We start from the raw sequence: 27,948 nt of genomic DNA, 5'->3' as shown, positions 1-27,948 counted from the left end.
GACTAATTTTATTCTAAGAATGGGATCCATCACTTCTAATTTAAGACCTTAGCTTGTGATGTAAAGTAATGAAGCATCAGCTCTTGGACACTTCAATATAACCTATCTCCAGGGCAGATAGAAGAGATAGATTTCTCACCTGAGACGTATTTGAATCAGAATCAGACAAAGAACTTTGTCATTCCTCATTGAAAGGTACAAGTTGCCATACTTAATTGAATAAGGCAGTCTTTTTTAATATTTATTTATTTGGCTGAGCAGGGTCTTAGTTGCCCCGTGCAGGATCTTCATTGAGGCATGAGGGCCTTTTAATTGCGGCACCTGGACTCTGTAGTTGCGGCATGCTAACTCTTAGTTGTGGCATGTGGAATCTAGTTCCCTGACCAGGGATTGAACCCGGGACCCCTGCATTGGGAACTCGGAGTCTTAGCTACTGGACCACCAGGGAAGTCCCAAGTCTTTTAACAATTGCGAGAGAAAACTAAAAATCGAGGAGTTTTTTCCCTTGAAAACCATAACCAGTTTTATTTTTACAGATATTGATACAATGTCTACTAGCCAGGCTGAATTATATTATCCTCTCTAACCTGGAGCTCCTGGCTGTACAATCAATACCAGAAAGAGCCTTGATTGGCAGTTTTTTTGTTTTTTTTAAATTTATTTATTTTATTTATTTATTTTTGGCTGCGTTGGGTCTTCATTGCTGCACGCGGGCTTTCTCTTGTTTCGGTACACAGGCTTCTCATTGTGGCGGCTTCCCTTGTTGCGGAGCACAGGCTCTAGGCACGTGGGCTTCAGTAGTTGTGGCACACGGGCTTAGTTGCTCCGCAGCATGTGGGATCTTCCTGGACCAAGGCTTGAACCCGTGTCTTCTGCAGGCGGATTCTTAACCACTGTGCCACCAGGGAAGCCCCTGATTGGCCGTTTGATAGGCAGTAGTTACAGAATTTTTTAGTAAGGTGGTGGCTACTTCTCAGGGATCTTCTCCTTCAGTTTTTTTTTTTCTTTTTTTTCTTTTTGGCATTTCATCAAGGTGTTCTAAGTCCCTTTTCAAATATTTTCAGATTATTTTCTCTCCTGTGAAACACAAAAACAATGGCAGGTGGGAGGAAATTCACAGAATGAACAACAAAATGTCTCTTGCCTGAAATCTTTGCCTCCAAAATGGGAGATGATGATTCAGTAGAACTACAATGTGCAGCCACTAGGTTGGTGCCCATGTAGTCCTAAAATTGTTTGGCTGTAAGGGCATCATGTGATACCTCTAAGTACTTTGTTGGTGATTTGTTTCTAAAAGGTAAAGAGCTAAAAGATTTTTGTTCCTGCTAAGAAATGCCAAGCATATGAACACAGGCAGCTATTCCATCTCTGAGTTTCTCTGCCTGGGCCTTCTTTCTGAGAGCTCCCTGCCTTCCCTTTAGAATCATGCTCATTGTACTTTTTCTTGACCTTGCTTTCCCTCCTCCCCACCATTAAAGGTGATCAGTCCAAATGGAAACCAATCAGACACCTTTCCCTGGGAATTTGGACTTGAGGCAAAAGTCCATTTCTCTTTCAAGAGAAACTGTATAATATGTGAAATTGTGAGGTGTAGACAACCATGTGCCATGTGGATTGAAGAGCAGAAAAAGCTGGGTGCAGAAAGAAGAATGAAGTAGATATGCAGAGAGAAGTGGGGTAGGGGAGACAGAAAGAGAGAGAGAGAGGGATGTGGACTTTTTCAGGTTCTATGCAGTATCCTTGTAATTGCTCACTTTTGCTTAAGTCAACATAACTTTTTACCTGCAGCCAAGAGGAGTCTTAACTTTTCCTCCCACTCCTGGCAAGTGTATGATATAGAAAATATGAATTTGCCCAACAAGGTAATCCTGGACTCACAGGAAACACTTTGATCCTGTAGGAGCCTCTCCTTGCTGCAGGAAGAAATCTGCCTGTTTTCTGAGCTCTTTCCCCACACCAGCCCTCGAAGGGTCTAGAAAGACTCAATCTGAGGATCAGGACAGACTGAGGTTTGGGGGCTCCCAAGGATTTGAGGCTGTTAGAGCCCCTAGTTAAATGGCTAGTCTATAGTGCCTAGTCATCATTTGTGATGTATTTTTTCTGTAACAAAATGCATTCTGAGTTCCAAATGACCAATTTACAAAACGACTTTAGGACTACAATCCTTTAAAAAAAAAAAAAAAAGCAGGGACTGCCTGTTTCATATTAATTAGTAGTGATGATTCACAACACAGAAGGGGTCCTTTAATACACACAAGCACTCTATTAATCAGGGCTTGATTGCATTTTAAGTTCCCTCCAACACATTTGACTTTTCATTTATTTAATGAGCGGGAAGAGACAACTAAACTTCAATTTTCTGTGCATTGAATGGCCATTAGATGACAAGGCATTTGTGAAATGATACTGTAAGTCAGTGGAGGAAAAATAACTTTAAAAATATCCTCTCTCTCTCTCTCTCTTTTTTTTTTTTTTTTTAGGAACAGATACAATTCTGTAATGCTCACAAAGGAAGAAGCAATTAAGACTCTGATTCAGTTAAGAAGTTATAAGATAAGTATAATTTGAAAGCCTGGAGGCACTAGACAGTTTGAGTTCTGGCTCTTTTTTTTTTTTTTCAATTTGAAAGCAGTCACTGTTTATTAACTGACCAGATTACAGAAATAATCATGGTAGATACCTTAGTTCATCCTTCTAATAAGCCTGTTGATCTGGTCTTCCCTGTTGCCAGCATCTCCACCTTCAACAAAATGGGTGGTCTTTTACTTCATTCCACCTCATGGAGAAGACAAGAAGGGCCACAGGAAGTTGTTTGCTTCTTTGAATGCAAACGTTTTCCAACAGTATAGATCTCACGAATCAGATCCTCCATGCAGATAATACCGTATTTGCCAAGAGATGGAGCAATCAACACGTTATCTGTCAGGGCAATTCGCTTCTTGTTGATTTTGCCGTAACCACGTTTGTAGATCAATTCATTTATTGACTTCAGGTCTGGGTACCTCCAGGCAATGTACGGTTCCACAATTCTCAGCATGTTAATTGAAGCCTTGTTGAGCTTCACAAAGGTGCCATTGAAAATCTGAGGGAGACGGAGAAGCTGCAACACCTTTCCAACCTTTGGGTTCACACCATTGATACCTCTGATCCTGATGACAAACGCCAATTTGGGTTCCGTGGGTACGTAGAAGTTGCCAGCTTTTCCTGCCATCCCAGCCATGCGAATTTCAGTTCTGTACACCTGCCTGTATTCCCTGTGATAGTGCTTAGCTTTTTCATAGATAAGCTTCCTCCTCGCCTTTCGAAGCATCTTTTGGGCAAATTTCTTTCTCAGGCGCTTGATCTGAAGCTCTGCGAAATTCTTTTGCTTTTTCTTAAGGGTTTCTGGCACAGCAGGAACCTTCTTTTTCTTCTCTTCCGCATCCTCCATGGTTCCAGCCGGAAAGAGCTGAGTTCTGGCTCTTTTGTTACAACTCAATGACCTTCGGCAAGACACAAATTTATCTGAACCTTTGTTTTCTTATCTGTAAAATAGGAGTTCCAGTAAGGCTTGCCTGCCAATTCTTACAGAGTTACTGTGAGATTCATGTGTGACTGTACATGTGAAATTGTTTTGTAGTCTGTAAAATATTATATAAATATTATTCACTCTTATTGTGACGATTGAAATACTAATAACTTTTAATTATTTTGACTAGGGGGAAATGTCTACAGTCATATGGTCAAATTAGGAGTTACTGTATGGCAGACACTACATGAGAATAAATTCACCCTCTGATCCAAGATTATATGCAAATATATATTTTTATTTTTACTTATTTATTTATTTATTTTTATAAGCCAATCTTTTTATTTATTTATTTATTTACTTTTTGCTGAGTTGGGTCTTTGTTGCTGCGTGTGGGATTGCGACGAGGGGGGCTACTCTTCGTTGTGGTGTGCAGGCTTCTCATTGCGGTGGCTTCTCTTGTTGTGGAGCATGGGCTCTAGGCGTGCGGGCTCAGTAGTTGTGGCGCACGGGCTTAGTTGCTCCGCGGCATGTGGGATCTTCCCAGACCAGGGCTCGAACCCACGACCCCTGCATTAGCAGGCGGATTCTTAACCACTGCACCACCAGGGAAGCCCTCAAATATATATTTTTAAAGGAAACTTTTGTTGTTTTTAAGCATGTGTGAGTTGAACTCATGCCTATAGGGTTAGCTCTCTTGTGGAGCAGCATTTGCCTCCTGGGCCCTCCCTCCACCCTGTCTCCGTTTGGCTGGTCCTCTCCTCGTCTCCTTGGCTCCAAACCACGGTTGACTTTTCTTTACCAGGCACGAAAAGTAACCTCACTTGAGTCTGGACAGTTCTGAGAGAGGTAACAGTAGAGCTTGTATATGCTTGGCTCTTGTCAACATGACAAATAAGACAGGGGAAGAAAGGTGGCTTGAACAGCTGGTGTAACCAGATCTGGGACTTATTTGGGTAGAGGGAGGAGTTGAATGACATCGTCAACCAATGAATGTCCTATCAGGTGGTAAACTCTTCCAAGCTCGGCTTGAAAGACCACTTCTGGTCATGCACATAGTGGGCACCCCAATTTTTTTTCTTTAAAACAAATAAAAAAAATTTTTTTTTCCAAATTTATATGCATATATATAAAACGTATATATATAACACACATATATATATTTCTTGAATATATGAATAATACCGAACACCTTGAAATTTCCCCCCAAACACTGCTAATTAGTTCTTTCATCACACCCAAAATAATATTAATAATATGGTTTGGGCTTCTGAGGGTGATGATTCAATTTCTCTATCATGTGACACATTTATAGGTCTACACAGATCTAAGTACATAAAGAGAGACATTTATCTATGTATTTTATTTTTACATAGACATTTTATTTTTTGGTATTACTTTAGCATCTTATTTTTTATTCATTTCCCACCCGCCTCCATGTTTTTGAACAAAGTTGTAATTATGGTATTCATTAATACTTGCTTCTGGATTTTTTTTCATCAAAAATTATTAAAAAAAACATTTTCACATTGATATATTGTCTTCATAAGTACTACTTCAGATAGCTACCCAAAATTCACTGGATATATTGAGCCGTCACATATACTTAACCAATCTCATGTTAAGTGTTTAAGAAACTTCCAATTTTCCCCTACTATAGATTATGCTGCAACTGGCAACTTTCCAATACAGCTTCTAGTTAACCTCCAAACCACGCTTTATGTTGTTAAGCATTTTCTTTTTCTTTCCTTTTTTTTCTGTGGGGAGGGCGTGCTATGTGGCTTGCAGGATCTTAGTTCCCCAACCAGAGACTGAACCCACATGTTGGCAGTGAAAGCGTGGAGCCCTAACCACTGGATCTCCAGGGAATTCCCATGTTAAGCATTTCCAAAAGTATATTTTTCTTTTCTAAAAATATATTAATTAATTAATTAATTTTTCCATTTAAAATTATTTTCTCCAGTCCCCCCAAAAAATACATATGTATAGTAAAAATACTAAAGGATAAACAACTCGTGCACAGTTACCCAAGTAAAGACTAAATCTCAGAAATTCCTTCTTCCTCTTGTGCAACTGCATTGCTGAAGTAACAGATAACATTAGGCAGACCACAGTCCTATCCATCATCACCGTCATCATCACCTTGATCAAAATTATCTTCCTTATGATCACACCAGAGATGCATTTTTGAGGAACACCAAAGTGAAGCCTGACAGTGAGACCCGCATCTGGGGAGAGTAAATGCAAAACTGGGTGGCAGCACCAATCATTGTAAGTATTTGTAAACTTGCCATATGCTGGACACTGTGGTAGGCACTTGAGATGCGGTAAATTATGAATACACAAGTACCATGTCAAGGAACTGGTCAACTCTTGGCCTCCTGTTGAACTAATCTTCTTCAACAGTTTTCTGGACTCTTTATTATTCAAACCCTTATCTATTCAAAGTCCTTGTCTGTTTTGCTCCTCTTCAGTTGCTAATGGTGATTCTGCTCTGGGAATTTTCTCCATACTGGTTCAGCAAGTCCAGGCAGGTTCTGCCCCAAGGGCTTCTGGGCTAGAGTCCTTTAACAACTCACTCACCCCACCAAGTTTCTGACCATTCACCTGAGCTGGAATCATTCACTCAGACCAAGTCAGTGACTCAGAGCTGAGAAAAGCAGCCTGTGGCTTTCCTCAGGCAAAATGGCAGGCAACAGCCACTGGGCTAGGCTAGTGTACTGGACACTCCTGTGTGGAGAACACCTTGTTAGGCATGGGGAAGAGAAAAAAGAAAATGAAGTCCTCTTAGACTTGTCCTCAAAGAGCTTGCAATCCTTTTCAGGAGCTGAGTCCATAGGCAGTGCCAAAATTACAGTGAATGGCGAGAGGGTACCTTACAAACTGTTAAGAGTACACCAGTGGGTGCTGGAAGAGGAACAGGCAAAATCACGTGAGGATCATCGTTCCCTCAACAAGGAATTATGGCCTTCAGAGAAGCAATTCCATAAGGGAATGCAAGATGTGTCTAGCCCTGCAGCTATTTACAATCCAGTTGGCGAGGCAAGAGATAGTGAGGTAAAAGTTAAAATATAATATAAAGCAGTGTTACGTTTGATTATGTGTCAAGGGAGTGAAAAAGACAAGAACAACCTGATTTTAAGGGAAAGGAGGGATGGATGAAGGTTTGACGATGGAGTATGGAGGGCAGTTTTGAGCAGGGTTCAAACAAAGAGATAGGTGTAGTGAAGGACTAGGCCAAATGTGCTTGGGTCAGAGCCTAGCTGGAGTGGATGAGGGACACATCTGTGTAAAAACTAAGGTCAGAAAGCTGTGAAGATGGCAGTTTGTTGGGAGTCCTTGGGTGCTGGATTGATAGCTCTGACTTTTATTCTTGTGGGTAGTTGTTCAAAGCTTGTGAGCCAGGGAATGACATGAAAACGGGAGGCCAGAAATGAGGGACTGGAGGGAGAGAAACCAATTAGGAGGCCACTGCAAGGCTTTGAAGATAAGGTCCTGTTGTGGGAGTGGGAAAGGAAGGATGGGCTTGAGGGACGTCAGAAGGAAGAATTGACAGTCCTTGCCGTTGATTGGATATGGACAGATAGGGTGGAGAGATGGATGACTCAGGGAAGCTTTCAGTAGGAAGAGTGTTGAGGGGAGGCTTTGGAGGCTGGAGATCAGCTTCCGGTGCAAAGTCTTTGCAAGTACAAAGATTTACATATCGGCAGGAGTGTAGTCTCAATTGATTATCTTATAAAAATTGTGGAGTTTCTTCTCTATGAGATAGGTAGGCAGTAAGTATCTCACTGATTAAAAATGACAAAACCAGGGAGCAACTCCTGGCTCAAAGGAGGGGAGAGTAGAAAAAAGCACTCCGATCTAGGATTACAAACCCTGGGCTAAGTCCCAGCTTTTTTTTCCCCCCAAGAATTCATTTCACGTATTTGGACAAAATACAGGCATACCTCGGAGATATTGCCAGTTTAGTTCCAGACCACTGCAATAAAGCGAATATTGCAATAAAGTGAGTCACTCGAATTTTTTTGGTTTCCCCGTGCATATAAAAGTTATGTTTACACTGTACTGTAGTTTGTTAAATGTGCAATCGCATTATGTTTAAAAAAAAGACAATGTATATACCTTAATTAAAAAATACTTTATTGCTAAAAAATGCTAACCATCACCTGAGCCTTCAGTGAGTTGTAAACTTTTTGCAGTAGTAACATCAAAGATCCCTAATCACAGATCACCATTAGCAAATACAATAAGAAAAAAGTTTGAAATATTGTGAGAATTACCAAACTATGAGGGAGACACGATCTGAGCAAATGCTGTTGGGAAAATGGAGCTGGTAGTGTTGCATGATGCAGGGTTGCCACAAACCTTCAATTTGTAAAAAAAAAAAAAACGCAGTATCTGTGAAGTGCTACAAAGTGAGATAGTCCTGTACTTTAAAACTCACTGGGCCAGTCTCCTTACCTGTAAAATATTTGTCTATTATCTATTTTATGGGTCTCAGCCCAAATCACAGCCATTATTTATTAAATACTTTAGCATGTAACAGAATTTGTGTTAAGAACTTTATTTGTAATTTCTTATTTCATCTTTAGAATGCCCATTCTGCATTTAAAAAAAAAATTTCAAAATTTAGTAGCTTAAAACAATATTCATTTTATTTGTTCTACAATCTGGGCTGGGCTGGGCTGGGCTCTGGTTCTATTGGTCTTGATGCTGGTTACTGATGCCCTTGCAGTCGGCTGTTGGGCCGGCTGTGGGCTGGGCTCAGCTCCGGTGCTGGAAGGCTGGAGTTCTCCCTGTCTCCACCTATCTCAGGGCCTCTTCCTCTGCACGTGGTTTCCCCAGCAAAGTAGTTGCACTTCTTCCCTAGGGGCTCAGATCTCCCAAAAGTACAGAAGCAGAAACTTCCACACCTCCCTTGGGGTTAAAAGAGGGAACAAGCACAGATGCAGGGCTGCATTTTCCAGGCGAAGGCAAGTCACTGGTCCAGTCCAGATTTAAGTGGGAGGGACTCCATAAGGGTGTGACCAAAAGAAAGGTGGTCCATTGAAGGCCAGCAGTGTCACAGCCTACCACACTGTTATCTCCAATTTGTAAATGAATAATCTGTGATTTAAGGGAGGTTAAATTACTTGCCCAGTGTAGAGAGTAGAGCTAGGCATTTCAAAGCTTGTGTTCTAAATCAGTGGGAACAGATAAAATTTGTATATAGTCGTTCCTCAGTGTCAGCAGGGGGTTGGTTCTAGGACACCCCGCCCCCCCAACCAAAATCTGAGGATGTTCAAGTCCCTTATATAAAACGGCGTAGTATTTAAATATAACCTACACACATCCTCCCATATACTTTAAATCAGCTCTACATTTCTTATAATAACTAATACAATTAAATGCTATGTAAACAGTTGTCAGTGTGCCACAAATTCAAGTTTTGCTTTTTGGAACTTTCTGGAATATTTTTTTTTTTTTTTTAAATCCACAGTGGATGTGGAACCCAAGGATACAAAGGGCCGACTGTAATTTGTTTTAATCTAAAATCCTGTGAGGTGGGTACTGTTATTGTTTCTAATTTACAAAGGAGAAAACTCAGGAATAGAGAGTTTCAGTATCTTGCCTCAGGTATTTTCCTCCAGAGATTCATTATACACTTACCTGTTACACCATACTGCCTCTTATGGGCAGTACCTGATAGACACAAGGCACCTGTAAATGTTATTTAATCTGAAACTATTGTTTGAAGCACTGAAGCAAATCTCCTTGGCCATCCTCATCCACTATCATATCTTATAGACTGTTTGGGAACTGGGAGTTTTCCCTTAGAGCTATCACGTGATCAGAGCAATTTCCATTTCAGGCATCTCCTTTGTCCTCCACTATCTATGTCTTGAAGTTTGGCAAGGAATGATGGCATCCTTGCCCACCCAACCTCAATCCTGATTCTCCCTAACTGATTAATCTCATGGCTCCCTCAGCATCTTCCCCTGTGCAGCAGCCGGGAACTCTTTACAAAGCAAGACCCTCCTTCCTGGGTGAGGACCTTCCTGGAGTTGGGCTGGCCTCAAGGTTCCATCTGTTCATCGTCAAGTGGCTTCTGAATTAGTAACCTTTCGGTCCCAGTCACTTCCTCTAGTTCCAGAGCTAATTTCCCCATTGTTGCAACTGTGGTGGCTTCTGACGATAGCTTGTAAAGATGCTATTTCCCATGGGGTGACCTGTAGCAGCTTCCCCTTCCCTCTGCTGGTCCTATGGGCAGAGGACTCGCTGATGGGAGATAGTTCCAGAGTCTCCTGAAGGAGCCATGCTCTGCTCACCTTTGACAGTGATCCACATGACTGTCTTTTTGTCTCAGGCAGTCTTGATTTTCCCGTCTGTGGGGAGTTTGGAATCAGAGCACACCTTCAAACACAGATAATGGGGGGCAGGCTCACTTAGGTGGCCTCTGCTCTATTTTGGGCACAGCCAGGGAGAAGCCATTCAGGGAATGTGCCCCAAATACTCTTACCTTTTCCAAAGCAAAACTGTAGGGTGGCTTTGTCTTTCCCATAAACTTTACTCCTTCAAAGCAACTCCAGATTTTAATTTTGACTTTGTTCCACCCTTATAAAACTGTGAAGGCACAATACTTGCACTTGATACAATTCTATTTTATTTAACAAAGAGGTCTATTTTATTTAACAAAGAGGTATGTCTTCAAAGTGCTTTACATATATCGCCTCATATGACTTATTCCATAAACTTATGTTTGAATTAGATGGGGTCGGGTAGGGACTTTCTGAAGCCTGACTTACCTCGCAGCCACTCTCCCCTTCCCCCCAGTGGAGAAGGGACAAGGGAAAGAAGGAATTGAGCTGCTCCGGAGGACCAGGCCGCCTCCTACTTCCCGCAGCTGTCTTGCCAGTCTAGATCTAGCAGGGGGTCTCCACCCCTCGCCTAGATCCAGTCGGTGGGAGGGTGGGTGGTTTTTTCCGGGTCACTGGCGCACCCTCTCTGCTCCCAGCCACCTGTTCCGGTTCCATCCCGGCTCCAGGCTCTCTGGAGGGCGTCAGGGACATTCCAATCCTCCCACTACCCGCGCGGATGTCGCGGGAGAGGGGGGCACGATCGCTGTCCCTTTCCTGCGCCCAAGCTTTGACCAGGTTTCTTCTCGACCCCTAGTGACCTGAGTCACCCTGGAGAGGAAAACAAGTATTGATAAATGGTTTGAAAGTTGTTTACAATGAACCAGTTGGCGAAGCCGCATCCCTAGCGACAGAGGCACTTTCTGGGCACCGTCTGCGCACGAGCAGACAATTGAAAGCCAAACAGCCGAGATGCCTCCTCGCCAGACCAAATATGGTCACAAGCGCTAAGTAGCCTCCCGTGGAAAGGCTGGCCTCGCTGGTGTCTCCCCGCGCCGGGGCGCACCCGGGCCCGCCCTCAGGCAGAATCACGGATCAGTGCAGCGCTCCGGCGCTCCCGGCCTCGGCACCCGGCACTAAGGGAGGGCGCGGCGCCCAGGACCAGCCCTTACTCGGTCTGGGCCCCTCACCCTAGTGCCCTCCGCCGCCCCCAGCCTTGGTTTCGGTCCACAAGTCCTTGATTAAACAGGCTCGGGCCACTTTCCCTTTGATCCCGCCCCAAGTCCGTGGTAAACTCAAAGGAATGCAGATCCAGGGCTCCGCGGGAGAGGTCCGCGCGACCAGGAGGAGTGGGTGGAGGGCACCCGTCTCCTCTTACCCTGCAAAGTACCCAGCACGCCCAGGGTTTTCTGGAGCCGGGGGTGGGAGGAGGAGGAGGAGGAGGAGGAGGAAGAGGAGGAGGAAGGGGAGGGACGAGCGGGGGCAGGCAGGCTGGGGACTTGGAGGTCATGCATAATTCAACAGCTCAACTTTCGGCCCCGCCTCTTTCCTGGGAGTGGGAGTTTGCTCCAAACTTTGTTTATGGGACAGTCCGGGAGCTGCGGCGGCCGCGCTGTCTGCTTCTCCTCTGCCTCCTCGCGGAGCGCGAGCGCCTGAGGCCAGTTCGGGGGATGTGAGAGCAGAAGCCCCTCGGCTGCCAGGCACCGAGTCGGGTCAGGATTTGCCAGCCGGGCCCCGGCTCCAGCGCTGCAAGCTCGGGACGCACCCTAGCGACCCAGGCCCGACGGCGAGTTCGGGCGGGACGGCGGCCGCCGCACGCCCAGACTCGGCTTCGCTGCGCGCCCAGGTAGTGCCCGCTGGCGCGCGCCCGCTCACCGGACACCACTCCAGGGCGCCCGGCTCCTCGGGCTTCCGGAGTTGAGATGTCTTGGAGTTGGCTCGGGTTGAGACTCTGGGGGGCTGACTGCCCTGGAAAGTTTCGACCTGTCCTTTGCCACCAGCAGTTCAGCCGCGTCTCCAGTGCAGTTAACTCCCAGCAGCCACCCCATCCCCCCTTTCCTGGTAACTTCTTGGCTTCAAGAAAGTTGCATAATTCTCGAGGCCAGGAGGGACCCCTCCCCCCATCCGGCTGGTCTTAACTGCTGGGTGTCTGGGATCCCGAGGCAGACACCTATCTGTCTCTTTTGCTTTTTCTCTCTATTCTCTCCCCCACCCCCCGTATCCCCCCTCTCCGACCCTCAATAAAAGGCTAATCTGACCTCCTTTCTCCTTGCAGAAGATGAATCCGGCCTCGGCGCCCCCTCCGCTCCCGCCACCCGGGCAGCAAGTGATCCACGTCACTCAAGACCTAGACACGGACCTCGAAGCCCTCTTCAACTCGGTGATGAACCCCAAACCCAGCTCGTGGCGGAAGAAGATCCTGCCCGAGTCGTTCTTCAAGGAGCCTGACTCCGGCTCGCACTCGCGCCAGTCGAGCACCGACTCGTCCGGTGGTCACCCGGGGCCCCGACTGGCCGGCGGCGCCCAGCACGTCCGCTCGCACTCGTCGCCCGCGTCTCTGCAGCTGGGCACCGGCGCGGGCGCTGCGGGCAGCCCGGCGCAGCAGCACGCGCACCTCCGACAGCAGTCCTACGACGTGACCGACGAGCTGCCGCTGCCCCCGGGCTGGGAGATGACCTTCACGGCCACTGGCCAGAGGTACTTCCTCAAGTAAGTCAGCCTGGAACTAGGGGGGACACAGAGTCACGATACCCAGGGCGTGCACGCTTGTTCTTGGGTGTGTGCGTGTGTGTGTGTGTGTGTGTGTGAGAGAGAGAGAGAGAGAGAGAGAGAGGTGATGTGTCACCTTCCACGGTTGTTTCCCAGAGATCTGGGAGGCTGGAAGTAGGGAGTGAGTCTCTGGGTGCCGGAATTGTAAGGGATCAGAGAAACTGAGTCTGGTGAAGTTCTTCCAGGGCCCTGGAAGTCACAAGAGATTCGGGACATGGAAACTCGTAGAGGTACAAGAAAAAAAAAAAAAAACTTCTGGGAGAATTCTCCTGAAACACATAGGTGACCATACCCTGAAGCTGGAGTACTGATACAGACTCCTGGACTGTTACTCCCTTCCCTGCCCACTCTAAGTCAGATAACTCAGAGCCTGGTCCACTGGGATATGACACCAAGATAATGCTAGAGCAGATATGAGGCTTGGGGAGGAGAGGGACTCTTGGTAGTGTAGGTGGTCTCCAGTCTCTCCATTCTTGGGAAAAGCAGTCTAGAAAAGTGAACACTGCCTGGTAGGCCTTACTGATGACGTGATGACCACTCAGCACCTGTGATGTAATTAGTAACTGCCTGGTGAAGTAGTTAAAGCTAGACAAATCAATTGTGTGGAAATTGGGTCGGAGTTTTATTATGTCGCCCTTGGTAACCTAAAATACCATCGAATCAGGAGCCTGCTTTGTCATTCTTCCCTTCCCTTTGTTCCAGCTTCTTGATGTAATGAAGTTTACATTTGAGTGGAATTAGACTGTATAGGAAAATATATTCATAGGCATAAAGAAGGCTGTTTCAATTGTGGTACCCTAAAATAATTATATTCTGGAGGAGAAGCCAAGCTGGAACTTGAAATGTAATTAGTGAGGTCATGGGGGGTCAGGCTATCAATGGCCTGGATTGAAGTCGTGCCAGCTGGACCACTTGGTCCAGGATTGCCTGCCCTGGCTGGCTCTTCACTGCCATGGAGGGAAACTCCTCCTCTAAGAACTTGCCTTGGAATTTATTTTAAAGCCCATATTTCTTTGATTGAGTAGCTTTAGTTTAGACTTTAAGATGTTATGTGCTATTTTAAAAAGGTAATCAAGCCTTTCTTTGGCACTAATATTTGATACTTTGATGGCTGTGAGAGGACCCTAATAACAAATACACAATGAGGGATGAGGCTTATAATAGCCAACCCTTTGACTCATACTGGTGGCCAATTATTCCTTTCCCATCCCAAAGCTGTTCATGTCTTGTGCAAGGAGGAGTGCTTTATTTTTTTGCTGGGGTTGATGCATTGCTGAGAAGCCCTTGTCCTAAAACAGACTTGATGGTCATTTTAGTCCACAACTGGTCTTCTCCTGGTTTTTGAGTGATAGTGTGGACACGTACTCAGTGCTTTGATTTCTTTTTTTTTTTTTAATTAATTTATTTATTTTTGGCTGCATTGGGTCTTCGTTGCTGCGCACAGGCTTTTCTCTAGTTGCGGCGAGCTGGGGCTACTCTTCGTTGTGGTGCGCGGGCTTCTCGTTGCAGTGGCTTGTCTTTCTTGCAGAGCACGGGCTCTAGGTGCGCGGGCTTCAGTAGTTGTAGCACATAGACTCAGTAGTTGTGGCTCACGGGCTTAGTTGCTCCGTGGCATGTGGGATCTTACCAGACCAGGGATGGAACCTGTGTCCCCTGCATTGGCAGGAGGATTCTTAACCACTGCGCCACCAGGGAAGTCCAGTGCTTTGATTTCTAAATGGTTGGTGGAATTCAAGTATGTGATGTAATAGCATGACATTTTTCTAAGTGTGATGATATTGTTCCAAAGGATGACATTAGTCTGTATACTACATGAAGATCCAAAGTAGCATCTTGTATTGCTTTACTTAGGTAAATGCAGTTTTGAATATCTTACTGTGACTTTTATAGAAATGGACTTAGTAGTACATACAAGTAGAAAAAGACCCAATAATTTCTAATAATTTTGGAGGTTATTTTTGGTCCCAAATGGTTTTTAAATTGTGTTTATAAATACACACACACAAATATATATAATGTATGATTGGTATAGCTGGTTGTTAAAAATATGAAATAAGAGCTGGGCTTGTCTAATATCTGAGGAAAGCTAGGGGGAAAAGATCCATAAACAGAAATAAAACAAAAGAGTTCCCTTTTATACAGGCTTTGAATGATTGGAGTAGCTCTAAAATATGTTTGTGAAACTAGGTTAAAAATGGAAGTTAGCCTTGGGTTTAGAGAAAGTTGATATGCTCCATTTGCCTCATCCCCCAACTAAAAGCCTCTCCTCAGTCCAAAGCTGGGTGCCTCTTCATTTCACTTTGGATAGTCAGTAAAGACAACAACTGGAAACACGTGTAAGCAGTAGGCCTGTAGGCTTGATCTGATGCTATCCCTGGAAATTTTTTGGCCAAGTAGCTAAGGGAATTTAAGAAATTAAGTCAGTGTGACTTTTGTTTTTTGAGATAAGCAATCTGCCAAGAGTTCTCTGAATTTCTTTTGGAGCTTTGTTTAAAGTTGGAATAAGATAAATGTTATATGCCACACTTTGTTACACAGCCTCAAAAAGCAATGTATTTTGGTGGATTTAAGTAGAAGCTTGGAAAATGGTGGCAACTAACCCTGAATTCATTTTCATAAAATCTACCCATGACTTTGCCCCAACATCTGTGAAATGGGGCTAGCAGTAGAATCCTATTCTTGATTTTGTCAGGAGTTGAGGGCTTTATAAATCAGAAATCAAAGTATTTTATAATTGACAAGGTCATTTTCTGGGGGGGAAGGTTAGAAAACTGAGGCCAGGGAAGGGTATTGACGTGACTTTGGGAATGCCATTTGTGGTTATTTAATGGTGGACCCTGGACTGGCCCTCTAATCTGTTGTCATCTACTTAGGGAGCAGTTTTCCGTTTTCCCCACTCCCACCTTTATCCTCATGTCACTTCCCCAGCTGAACAATGAGCTTTATGGGATACAAAGCCTGGACATCTAAGAAGCTTTAAAAAACCTTTTTGTCATTTTCTCAGGCAAGATTGTTCCTAGGTATATGGTGTAATCACTTTCTGGTACCTGTTGCAGGGCACCTTTTCTAAGCATTCACACCTTCCCTGTGGTGTTAGGGTAGCATTTAACAATGGGGAGGATAGAATGTTAAAATGCATGGCCTCTGAAGACTGACTGCATTGTTCCTGCTGTTCTCTACAGCTCATAAATCAGGCTGGGGTGTGTAGGTGTTGGGCTCTTAGCAACTGGCACACTGACTTTGAACACTGATCACATTAAAATTAAAAAAAAATTTCTGGTTATAAATGGAATACATGTTTGGTGTACATAGACCAGAAAATAGAGAATTATAAAGAAGAAAGTGATCTGGATTCAGTAGAACTTTCCATTCTTGTAGAAAATTTTTATTTGAATAACATATTCTATAAGAAAAATTATCCCCATTCTTAAATATAATTCCAACTATAACATTTGCTGCCACTCCCAATTTTTAGTAATAATTTTAGTGTTTTGCCTTTTCTGAAATGTGTGGTAGAAAATCATTTTTGTCAAAGTGATCTGTGCAGTTGGTAACAAACCCAATAGTATAAAAGGACTTTTGTTGAAACACAATGGTTTCCTTCACCTTCTCAAGGCTCACAGAGGGAACCTTTCAATTTTTTATTTTTATTTTATTTTTTAAAAAATAAATAAATTTATTTATTTATTTATTTTTGTCTGCGTTGGGTCTTTGTTACTGCTTGTGGGCTTTCTCTAGTTGCCACGAGTGGGGACCTACTCTTTGTTGCGATGTGCAGGCGTCTTACTGTGGTGGCTTCTCTTGTTGCGGAGCACGGGCTCTAGGCGTGCGGGCTCAGTAGTTGTGGCGCACGGGCTTGGTTGCTCCGCCGCGTTTGGGATCTTCCCAGACCAGGGCTCGAACCCATGTCCCCTGCACTGACAGGCGGATTCTTAACCACTGAGCCACCAGCGAAGCCCCTTTACAGTATTTCTGACTCCCCGTTTTGTAAGTCAAGGAGGTTTGGGTGGCTATCCGGTCCACAATTTGCTTTTTGTTAGTGACACCTTAATATTCCAAAGCTCTGAACCCATAACCAATAACGGTTTTGTGCTTTGTCCCCAAATTGACTTTTTTATTCATAAATTATTCTTGAAGTTGAAAAACTGGAGGCAACACTTAATATAATTTATTGCCTTGTGTATTAACATTGGATCTTAGACTTGCACATTGTGTCTGGTGTCAGGACTCCTGGGACACTCAAAGGAGGATATATCCAGCCCCAAAGTCATAGGGATTCTTTCTTTTCACTCTTCATCAGTTGTTAAAATTTGTGTTACCTTTTAGTTTCTTCATCTTTGGATCTTGACTTTCTTAAACATTTTTTCCTATTATTTCTAATTGCCTTTTTTTTTTTTTTAATTTTTATTTATTTATTTATTTATTTTTGGCTGTGTTGGATCTTCGTTTCTGTGCAAGGGCTTTCTCCGGTTGCGGCAAGCGGGGACCACTCTTCATCGCGGTGTGCAGGCCTCTCACTGTCGTGGCCTCTCCCGTTGTGGAGCACAGGCTCCAGACGCGCAGGCTCAGTAGTTGTGGCTCACGGGCTTAGTTGCTCCGCGGCATGTGGGATCCTCCCAGACCAGGGCTCGAACCCGTGTCCCCTGCATTGGCAGACAGATTCTCAACCACTGCGCCACCAGGGAAGCCCCTCTAATTACCTTTTTATATGTTTATATACTATTTGCCTTTATTATGATCTCAAAATTTTCCAGGTTCTCAGTCCCCTGGGTTCTATCAGATCTCCTTTACTTAAGCTTTTATGTCCAGATTCCCTCATCTTTCTGTTCCATTCTTGTTGCTCTCTAGATCTACAACAGAGCTGTCATCCTAGGGCTTCTCTTTACTTCTTTCCATGGCTAGGAGTGCTGTTTGTTTGTCTTCCTCTTTTTTGGTTTATGCCCTCATTTTGCTGGAGTACATACTTGAGAAACTTTTTTTTTTTTTTTAAATTAATTAATTAATTTTTGGCTGTGTTGGGTCTTCGTTGCTGCACATGGGCTTTCTCTAGTTGCATCGAGCGGGGGCTACTCTTGGTTGTGGTATGTGGGCTTCTCATTGCGGTGGCTCCTCTTGTTGCGGAGCACAGGCTCTTGGCGCATGGGCTTCAGTAGTTGTAGCGCACGGGCTTAGTTGCTCTGAGGTATGTGGGATCTTCCCGGACCAGAGATCGAACCCGTGTCCCCTGAATTGGCAGGCGGATTCTTTTTTTTTTTTTAAAGAGAGATTGCTTTTATTATTTATTTATTTATTTATTAAATTTATTTATTTTTGGCTGCGTTGGGTCTTTTGTTACTGCGGGCGGGCTTTCTCTAGTTGTGGTGAGCAGGGGCTACCCTTGGTTGTGGTGCACGGGCTTCTCATTGCAGTGGCTTCTCTCATTGTGGAGCACGGGCTCTAGGCACGCGGGCTTCAGTAGTTGTGGCACATGGGCTCAGTAGTTGTGGCTCGCAGGCTCTAGAGCAAAGGCTCAGTAGTTGTGGAGCACGGGCTTAGTTGCTCCACGGCATGTGGGATCTTCCCAGACCAGGGACGGAATCTGTGTCCCCTGCATTGGCACGAGGATTCTTAACCACTGCACCACCAGGGAAGTCCTATTTCATGGTATTTCTAAAGATTAGATAACATATTTGAAGTGTCTGGTACATAGTAGACTTTCAGTACAAGTTTGTTCTTGCTTCCCCTTGCCTCCCTACATGCATATGCTGTCTACCTGGCCAAAATCAGATGCAGAGACCTTGCTAGTAGGATAAACTAATTTTTTTTTTTTTTTTTTTTTAAATTTATGGCTGTGTTGGGTCTTCGTTTCTGTGCGAGGGCTTTCTCTAGTTGTAGCAAGCGGGGGCCACTCTTCATCGTGGTGCGCGGGCCTCTCACTATCGCAGCCTCTCTTGTTGCGGAGCACAGGCTCCAGACGCGCAGGCTCAGTAATTGTGGCTCACGGGCCCAGTTGCTCCGCGGCATGTGGGATCTTCCCAGACCAGGGCTCGAACCCGTGTTCCCTGCATTGGCAGGCAGATTCTCAACCACTGTGCCACCAGGGAAGCCCAGGATAAACTAATTTTGACTCTCGGTTATAGTTTGGTGCTGAATGAAGCCTGTATCTGGAATTGCAAGCTGGTTTTTAAATTTGTAAATAAAGACTGAGAATCAACTTTCCTGTTAAAAAACGTAAATAGGAATGCCCACCACGGATGTCCTTTTGCTGCAGCATCTTGGGCAGAGGATATCTAACCTCTTCTGAGGAGGGTCTACTTTCTGATTTTTGGAATCTGGCTTGTAGCTACTAGTGGAGGCCCTTTTGTGTGTGGGAGGGGGAGTGAGATTGAAAAGTGGGGTGAGAGGAAGAGGGGAGGTAATTGACATTGGTTGATTACCTGCTGTATTCCAGAGGAGGCAGGGAGCTGTAAGTCAGTACTTCCTGGAGAGGCAGCACCAGAATGACCCATGGAACACACTCCTGACACATGTGTAAGGAAACTTTATTCATGACCCTAGGTGCTTTTCACACATTCTTTTAACCCTCACAGTGACCTGTGAACAGGTACATATTATTTTCTCATTTTACTGTTGAGGAAACTGAGGCACAATAAGGTTGAGTAAATGGCCCAGGGTCACATAACAGGCGAGTGGCAGAGATGGGATTAGAATTATGTGATTCTCAAACCTGTACTTCTGCCCTTGTACTGTGCTGCCTCATGTCAGTTACATGCCCATAATTAGGCCCTGTAACTAGGTATCCTTGGTGACCAGATAACTTTGGAGTGGTGGATGGAGCATTAGAGTTTGCTTCTAAACTCAGTCTGGGTGATCAAATTTGGAGCTCTCAGTGCTGGAGAGAGAGAGAAATGATGAAACAAACCAGAAATGGATAGTATATGTACAATGACTATTTTTTCTTCTCATTGAGATTTTCACCATTAATAAATCCATATCATTTTACAGGGCACACAAATGTGACATGGAGGGCGGATGACCTAATTTATGTCAGGATTGGGTATGTTGCTGAGGACTTGTTGAGAGGGTTAGTTAGATGTTAGTAAAGTAGCTTACAGGAAAAAAGGTTACTTCTCATTGTCTTTATAATTGCAGAGATTGATTAGAAATAGATTGCTTAAAGGGTTGACTCAGTGTCAGTTTTTGTTTGTTGACAAATTGAGACATGTAGGAATTACACCCTTACTTATCATCTCTGCCTTTCCCGTCCTCCCTCAATGAAATATCTAACCATAGGAGAGGATGGTGGAAGTAAAGGAATCCACCAATCCAGGGGATAATTTTTTTTTAAAAGGTGATTTGGAAGACTGAGGACTGAAGTAATAAACTTTTTATTGAAGGGGAAAGTCTGAGGGGATGGCCCTTCCGCTGGTCTGTGGGGGACTCTGAATGTTTTTGTGCATTGAAATATCAGCAGAGCAATGTTTTCCAAAGTGTATTTCTTGGAACCCTAGTCCACTCAGATACTTTGTGAACAAAAGGTTCCTGGACCAATAGATTTGGGATATGTTGCAGGCTCTATCCCTCTCTTGGAATTTCACAATACACGTTCAAGACTCCAGAGTCACTTGTTACAAAACTAGTTTATTTTTAAGCCAATATTTCACAAGCGTATTTGACTTTTGAACATTTTTATTCCAACTATTATCTCATACTGTCCACCTAGGAATGTCCTGTAGACTTTGGGAAGCGTTTTTGTGACTTCCATTGTTATTTCTCTAGTTGAGAGTTTCATGTTTAAATCAAGTTATAGTTTTTCTTTTCAGTGTGCTTTGTATAGATGTATTACGTTTTCATTTATATTTCTTTTTTTAACAGTCAGTTACCAATGCTTAGAGATAAGAAATGGCCCTAAATATCAGACAAGTGGGATATAACACATAAAAACCCAATAATTGTGGTACATTGTGAAAGGGTCATAATCCTGATTTTATTTTAAAAAGTATGTGTGTGTCTGTCTGATAGAGGGTTACATACCAAACTGTGTTCGATGGTCATTTGTGGGATTATGGAGATTTTTCTTGTCTACTTTTTGCCTTTCTGTATGTTCCAAATGTCGCATAATAAACATATTTCTTTCTAAATTGGGGGAAAGGGGAAGTTATAAAAACCACAGGAGAAAGCAAGCAAAGAGGCAAGGGAAGATGGAGTGGTAGATTTGGGTAGGTGTGTGGGGCATGGGAGGGATCTCGTAGCCTTAGCTCAGTAACTGAAGCCTGGAGCTTATGTTACTAAGGAGATCCTCTTTGGGAACTGCTTGTGTTTTTCTTGTTTTGGGTTCTTTTCTTTTCTTTCTTTTTAAAAAAATTTTTATTGAAGTATAGTTGAATTGCAATGTTGTGTTAATTAATGCTGTACAGCAAAGTGACTCAGTTATACATATATATATATATATATATATATATATATATATATTCTTTTTCATGTTCTTTTCCATTAGGGTTTATCACAGGATATTAAATATAGTTCCCTGTGCTATACAGTAGGACCTTGTTGTTTATCCATTCTATAGATACCAGTTTGCATCTGCTAATCTGTTTTGGGTTATTTGCTTTAGAAACGAACACAGTAATTGCTAAAATCTTAACCAAAAATTCTCCAGAAAAGTCAGGATAAGAAGTAGACTTAATGGCAAATCTTCTGAATTTCCTTCAACATATTCTTTATTTGCATACACTTCCTCCTGGACTTCTAGATTTTAGTTAATGTTCCATCTAGACCCAGCAGATGATAAAGGGAAAAACGATGTTTGCTGTTAGATGAAGCGAAATCAGGAATATATGCGAAGGAAATCAGGAATATATGCGAAGGAAATCAGGAATATATGCGAAGTGCTTTGCTCTGTGCCTGGCACAGTGAGCAGCCCTGAAAGTTTACTTACTCCTGTCTTGTTCCTGGTTGAGATGGCGATGGGGGCTGTGCTCTCCCAGGGCCTTCCTTTGTGCCACCTTAAAGGTCTTTAGCCGTTTCAGCATTTACAACAAAAAATCATTGCACTTTTCTTGTGTGCCAGCACAGTGCACTGCGCCGGGATGGGAGAAATGTGGCAGCTTTTCGGACCTCAGGCAGCTGACAGTCTAGCTGGAGAGACATGGGGAATACAGACAAAACCAGCCTAAATAGCCTCCTTCTGACCTGTGTGCAGCTGCTCTCCTGGGTTGGAAGCACTTTGAGGTGTGTCACAATAAGGCTGTCATTTCTATTATGGTTATAGGTCTGAAACTTGCAGCCGGGCTGACCGTCTTTTGGTTTCTCCCATTGGCTGTACTCCTGGCCTCAGGAACTTGGCACAAGCAGCTACCTGTGCCTGGAATATTATTTCCCTGCTTTTTGCCCGGTTAATGCCTACACTACCTTTAGGCATCACCTTAGATGCCAGCCCTGCAGGGGTTTTCGCCTGACTCACAGCCCCCGCGCTGGCTTAGATGCTCCTGCTAGGTTCTCCCACAGCCCTCTGTGTCTCCGCAGACATAGCACTGCTGCTATAATACTATCGTTGTGTGGTTTTTTTTTGGCCGCACCGTTCGGCATGTGGGATCTTGGTTCCCTGACCAGGGATCGAACCCACACCCCCTGCAGTGGAAGCCCAGAGTCCTAACCACTGAACTGCCAGGGAATTCCCCATATTACTGTTGATTTATTTCTCTTTCTTACTACACTGTAACCTCCATGAGGGCAAGAATGATGTTTTTCTTGCTTGTCATTGTATAACCTGAGCACAGTGCCTGGCACATAGGTAGGTGCTTGATAAGGAAGGAATCCCATAATATTTTCTTTTAAATCTTTGCAAGCTTGCACCCTGGAATTCTTCATAGGAATCTGCCGTGTTCAGGAATGTAGTTCCATCAGGTCTGTGCGCATCCTGGATTGAAAGTTTAGAATCCTAGCTCCACGTACTAAATGCAGTGGAGAGGAAGATAGATGAAGGGTGGGTGTTCAGAGAAGTCTCTGTAAAGGTGGTTGGGCATAAATGGAGTCTTGAAAAATGGGAAGGATGTGGGCAGGTGAGCAAAAGGGCCTTCCAGGAAAGAGGGGATAGGAAGAGAAGTGCAGAAGCAGAAATGCTAAGGGTCTATTTTTGAGGCCAAGAAGAACCTGGCCTGACTTAGCTTGAAGATAAGTATTGGTTGTTAGATGACCATGCATCCCATTGAGGCTTTAGAACCGCAGCTAGGATGGGTACACGGACCTTTCACTAGTAAATGCCAGCTTCCTCATCCCTTCATTGAGATCCACCAATCCTAGAGTTATCTGAATGTAGCATAAGACCCCACCATTGTCCCTTATGTTGAGGTCTTCCTAGTTCTTTAGGGAACTAAGCACTTTATACTAACGTATGGGTCTGAAATGATAGTGCTTTCCTAGCAAAGCAGCCATTCCTCTGTCCATCCATAGATCCATTCATTGGTCATATATTTAATTTAGCCTGTGCAGTTCCACCATAGTGGGTGGTCTTTGCTCTCCAAGTTCGTGGGGTATGAGGCTGCCCTCGACTCAGGCCCATCCCCACTGAATCTGCCATCTCTGCTTGTAAATGAATAGCTTGCAGGTCTGGTTGTTCCCAGAATACTCTTGTAGGTTTTGGATGAGGCTGGTCACCTGGGCACAGACAAAATTGAGATTCTGGAACCACAGTTAATCCACCGAAGCCCACCTAGGCCCTGAGCAGCCCGTGGCCTCCCTCTCAGGGGAATCCTTCCGAAACTCTTAGTGAAACCCCCTGGGAGCCTTTTCACACTCACTCATGATGCTGAATCACATGTTAATGTTTTCAGATGACTTCACATTAAAAAAAAATTTTCAAATAGGTAATAAATACATGTGAATGACAAAAGTTTGAATAGTACCAAAGCATGTACTGTGAGAAGTCTCTTTTACCCTCCCTCTAGTCCTCTGGTACCCTCTCCAGCATACCAGTTTCTTTTGTCTTTCCAGAGAAACTCTATGTGAGTACAAGTATGCATATGTATATGTAAATTAAATGTGTATTTCCACCTAGACTATTTTCAATACAGTACAAATGGTACACACTCTTCTGTACCTTCCTTTTGTCATTTAGTATATCTTGGTGTTTATTCCTCTTCTGTACATAAATATCTGCTTTATTTCTTTAAGGACTACATAGTATTCGATTGTATGGCTGTACAATGAATTTCTTAAACTGATCCCCTATTGATGGACACTTAGATTGTTTCTGATTTTGTTTTTAAGTATAAAAATATTATATGCTCAGCCACTACTGGAGGGAGGAAAGTGGAAAATAGATTCTTCTGATTTTCCCTGGATCCCTATTTAGAGACAACCGTTGTTAATGCTTTATCTAGAGAATTATTTTCATAAACAGCAGAGACTCTCTGGCTCCTACGTAATTTATTATCTATCTAGCTTGTCTGTTTTCTAATTTCTCTATCATCTACTGTTCTACCTATTAACCAATATACCTACCCTCCTTATACAAGGGTGATACATGGGCTGGCAAATGCACTGGCCAGTTTGATGGATGCCCAACCAATCGGAATGAGTGGCATAGCGTGTGAAGTAGCTGATCCTGTATCTCAGTGCTACTCAAAGTGTAGTCTGTAGACTGACACCAGTGTGCTAATGTTACGGGCCTGTGATGAGCTAGATACAGAAGTCGAGAGTGTTTAGAAACTTTTATAGCAAAATAACATTGCTGTGACATCTAAGCACATGATCAATGGGATTGCCTTGTGGAACAGGGTAGTTTGGGTGCGTCAGACTTGTGTGATAAGTCACATGTGGCCTGAGCTACACACAAGCCATCTACAATAGGACCACATACTTGTCTTGACGGATTGAAAATAAAAAACACTAGTCCTTTACCACAGATAGTTCGAGAAGCACTAATCTGTTCCTCTCTCCTTAATTCTATCTATCTATCTATCTACCTATCTATCTATCTATCATCTATCCATCCATCCATTTACCTACCTATCATTTTATTTTTCCATCCACCCTTATAACTATCTTTTAGATATCAACCAACTAATCAATCAATCACACCTTTCATTAACTTAAGAATAATCAACCAAAGAGGTTGAATAACGAGTCTCAATATGGAAACAAATTCTATGGCACAAAGGTTGTATATGATTAATTTTTCAGTACATAATATATTTTATGTCTTTGTGGCCCCCTACACTAACTCTTTGTTTTAAAAATATCCTTTGACACACTTCAATTCTGAACACTGAAGATAAATTCAAATTCTGTTCTTTTTGGTGACTAATTTACCTGTAAACATGGCTAGCTATAGACTCAGTAATTAAAACATGGTCCCTAAGCCAGGGACTGTGGGTTCGTGTCCTACCTGGGGTGCCAAAACAAAACAAAACAAACAAAACATGATGACTGGGGGAAAATGCATATGCTGGATTGTTTATTAAAATATATATTCCTTTGTGATGGCTTTTCTGCAAATACTGAGATATGAATATTTGTCTTTCTCCCAGTTTGTCCATGGAAAACCTTTCTTGGCTTAGGTGTTCACAGGTTGAGGAAGCACCTGTGATAGTCCATCAAAAAGTAGAAAACACAAGCAAATAATAAATATAACCAAAATGAACAGACATAACTTTTACTGACTTGATTTTATTTTTGGATTTCTTCTTAAAGATGGCTTTTTGGGAATGCCCTGGCAGTCCAGTGGTTCGGACTCCGAGCTTCCATTGCTGGGGGCCCAGATTCGATCCCTGGTTGGGGAGCTAGGATCCCGCAAGCCACGTGGCCAAGAAAAAAAAAAAAAAAGACAGCTTTTTAACAGACTCTCATCAAAAAATTTAAGCAGAGCTGAAGGATATAAAGTGAAAAAAGTACTCCACCCTCTAGTTTTACTCAGATAGAACCACTGTTCACAATTGCTTGTGTATCTTTCAGGGATTTATTATGTATACACATGACCTCATTTATACTTGCATCAGTTGGATGTTTTGGGATCTTGGGAATTACAGCTTAGGTGGTCTTTGTTTCTGGTTGACCCTCACACAGCCTCAGGACTGAGAATAGATATGGGTTAAATTCTGGAGAAATTCATGTGATGCCTGAGGGAGAGGTCTCAGGGTGAGAAACCTTGTTGGGGTAACTATAGTTCAGAGACTGGGATTTGGCTTTGTGGTTCAGAAAATTGATGCCCTTGGTGCTCCAAAACTGATCAGGGTTTCCAGGGCTGGCTGATGTGGGCTGTACTGGGATGAAATGGGGATAGACATTGTAACTGCAGTTTCAGGATTCACAAGCCGTGACTTGAATATTCTGCCACTCTGGAATGAAGGTACTCGTACGAGTGATTTTTTTTTTTTTTACTATCTCTCTTTTTTTTTTTTTTTATTTAAAGACTTTTAAGTTAGGCTCCATTCTAGATATTTTATATTGGCTCCTTCACAATCTTTTTTGGAACAAATGTGTATCATTTCATTGGTGATATGCCATCCCTGCAGATAGAGAACACGAGTGATTTAATTATGGGGAAGTTGCTTTGGTGGTACTGGAAAAGGGAAGAAGTGAAATCAATCATTTGAGGGATAGTGAAATCATTTCAGGGATATTAGAGAGGTAAATTTGAAAGGGTTTGCTGATGGATTAGATAAGGGCAGTGAGGACAACAGGTGAAATGGAAAATTTGCAGGTTGCTGGCTATATAATGGCTTGAATGGTGGTGCTTCTAGTTGTAACAAGCATTACTGGAAGGTTTAGAAGAGGTTGAGAAGTGTTTTAACATGTTGAGTTTGAGGTGACTTTAAGATTTCCAAGAGATATATATATATATATATTTTTTCCAGGTGACTATATCTACCTACATATATTATCTATATAACTATAACCGTATATATATTTATTATTATTCTTATTCAAATCCAGGTGTGGATGAGATTCCTTAGAGAGAGGTTACATATAGATTGAGAAGAAAGGAGAAGTTCTGTGAGACTTGCTAAATGAGATGGAGAAGAAACAGCCAGAAATATATATGAGGAAATCCAGAAAGTAGTGCCCCAAATCCAGGGAAGTTCAAGAAGGAGGAAGGGTTAATTTTGTGGCATGTTTCTCAGAGGTCAAGGAAGATGAGAACTGAAAAATGTCCAGTGAATGGTTTTTCCACTGAGGCCACTTTCTTTCTCCAGGGTTGGGCCAGGTCTAGGGCCTGGGGCACTAATTCAGATAAGATAGCTTTTGAAGAGAGAAAAATGATGAAAATAAGCATCTGAATTAGATAAGGTGCATCCCACAAATTCCCACCTCCGCTGAGGTGTCCTGCTAAGGAGCAAGATGCTCTCCCTGTAGAGATCCGCTGCCCGTCTAGAAGGACCACACATTTGCTTATTTAAACATCTGGTTAAAATGAGGTCTGAAATCAGTGTTTTATAACTAACTGAGATAAGTTATAAGACTTGGGTAAAAATAGTACTCTAACTGATATGATAATCACTTGCCATGAGGAAAATTGCCATCTCCAGTCCTCGCTGTGGTCAAACCTTTGTCACAGTTTGTAGCTCACAGTACTGTCACTGCTGAGACGCGTCCTACTTAATTGCAGCCATAAAAATAGCAGATTATGTTTGGAGAGTATCAGTTAAAAATTTATGGTTCAGAATATTATGTAACTGTAGTTGCAGATAAACGTTTATCTTTCCATCTTTGTTTCTCCATTTGCCGGAACTGATTTTGATAGCTGGCAAAGGGGATTCTGAAATTAATGCAGGTAAATGCCCTGGGTCAGTTTACCCTCTCACAGTGTAAGTAAATGAAACATACTTGATTTTATCAAACTGGTTTGAGTTTGAATACATTTTGTAGTTAAAGCTGGGATTGTAGTTAAAAGCCTATTCTGCTGCATTTTGCTAATATGGGAGCATCTAGTGGCCCTGTTACTGGTTTGGGACTTGTGTGAACATGTGAATTTAGTAGGAGGGATTAAGAGTCATAAAAGAAGCAGTAAACTTCAGCGCTGCTTATAAAATTACTTATGTTTTCTGTAGACGCACTCTCTAGTGCAATTGTCACCACTTTTATGGGTCTTAGTTTTAGGTACTATGTGAAATATAAACCTTTGCATATAGGACTTTTGGCAAATATAAATTCTTGTCACATAACTATATCATCCAGAATATATTTGGCTATTTGTGCGTTTTAGCATAAAATCCAACCATAAATATGTACTGTAGTAAAAACTTGTAGGAAGGAAAGACAAGAATGGAGAAAGATCACCTACTTAAAGGTCAAGCTGTACCCAGATGTGTTTTTAAATTAATGGTCCGTTTTTTCCATACGCTTTTAAAAAAGTTT

The 27,948-nt window shown here is 43.0% G+C and overlaps 1 protein-coding gene and 1 pseudogene across 1 annotated transcript in view; one reads left to right on the top strand and one right to left on the bottom strand.

The window, feature by feature from the left end:
* Positions 1-2,616: 2,616 nt before the first annotated feature.
* Positions 2,617-3,464, bottom strand: LOC103005386 (60S ribosomal protein L7-like; annotated as a pseudogene).
* A 7,939-nt stretch (positions 3,465-11,403) lies between these two features.
* The window catches only part of WWTR1 (WW domain containing transcription regulator 1), a 129,381-nt gene continuing 112,836 nt past the window's right edge, over positions 11,404-27,948 (top strand). The window contains exons 1-2 of the mRNA XM_007188119.3: positions 11,404-11,689; positions 12,119-12,552. Coding sequence (XP_007188181.1) covers positions 12,122-12,552 — 431 coding nt within the window. The 5' untranslated portion in view covers positions 11,404-11,689; positions 12,119-12,121. The remainder of the gene's footprint in view (positions 11,690-12,118; positions 12,553-27,948) is intronic.

This window comes from Balaenoptera acutorostrata, chromosome 4, assembly GCF_949987535.1.
Source record: "Balaenoptera acutorostrata chromosome 4, mBalAcu1.1, whole genome shotgun sequence".
In the NCBI taxonomy this organism is placed as follows: domain Eukaryota; kingdom Metazoa; phylum Chordata; class Mammalia; order Artiodactyla; family Balaenopteridae; genus Balaenoptera; species Balaenoptera acutorostrata.
This window is presented reverse-complemented; position numbering and strand designations above follow the sequence as displayed.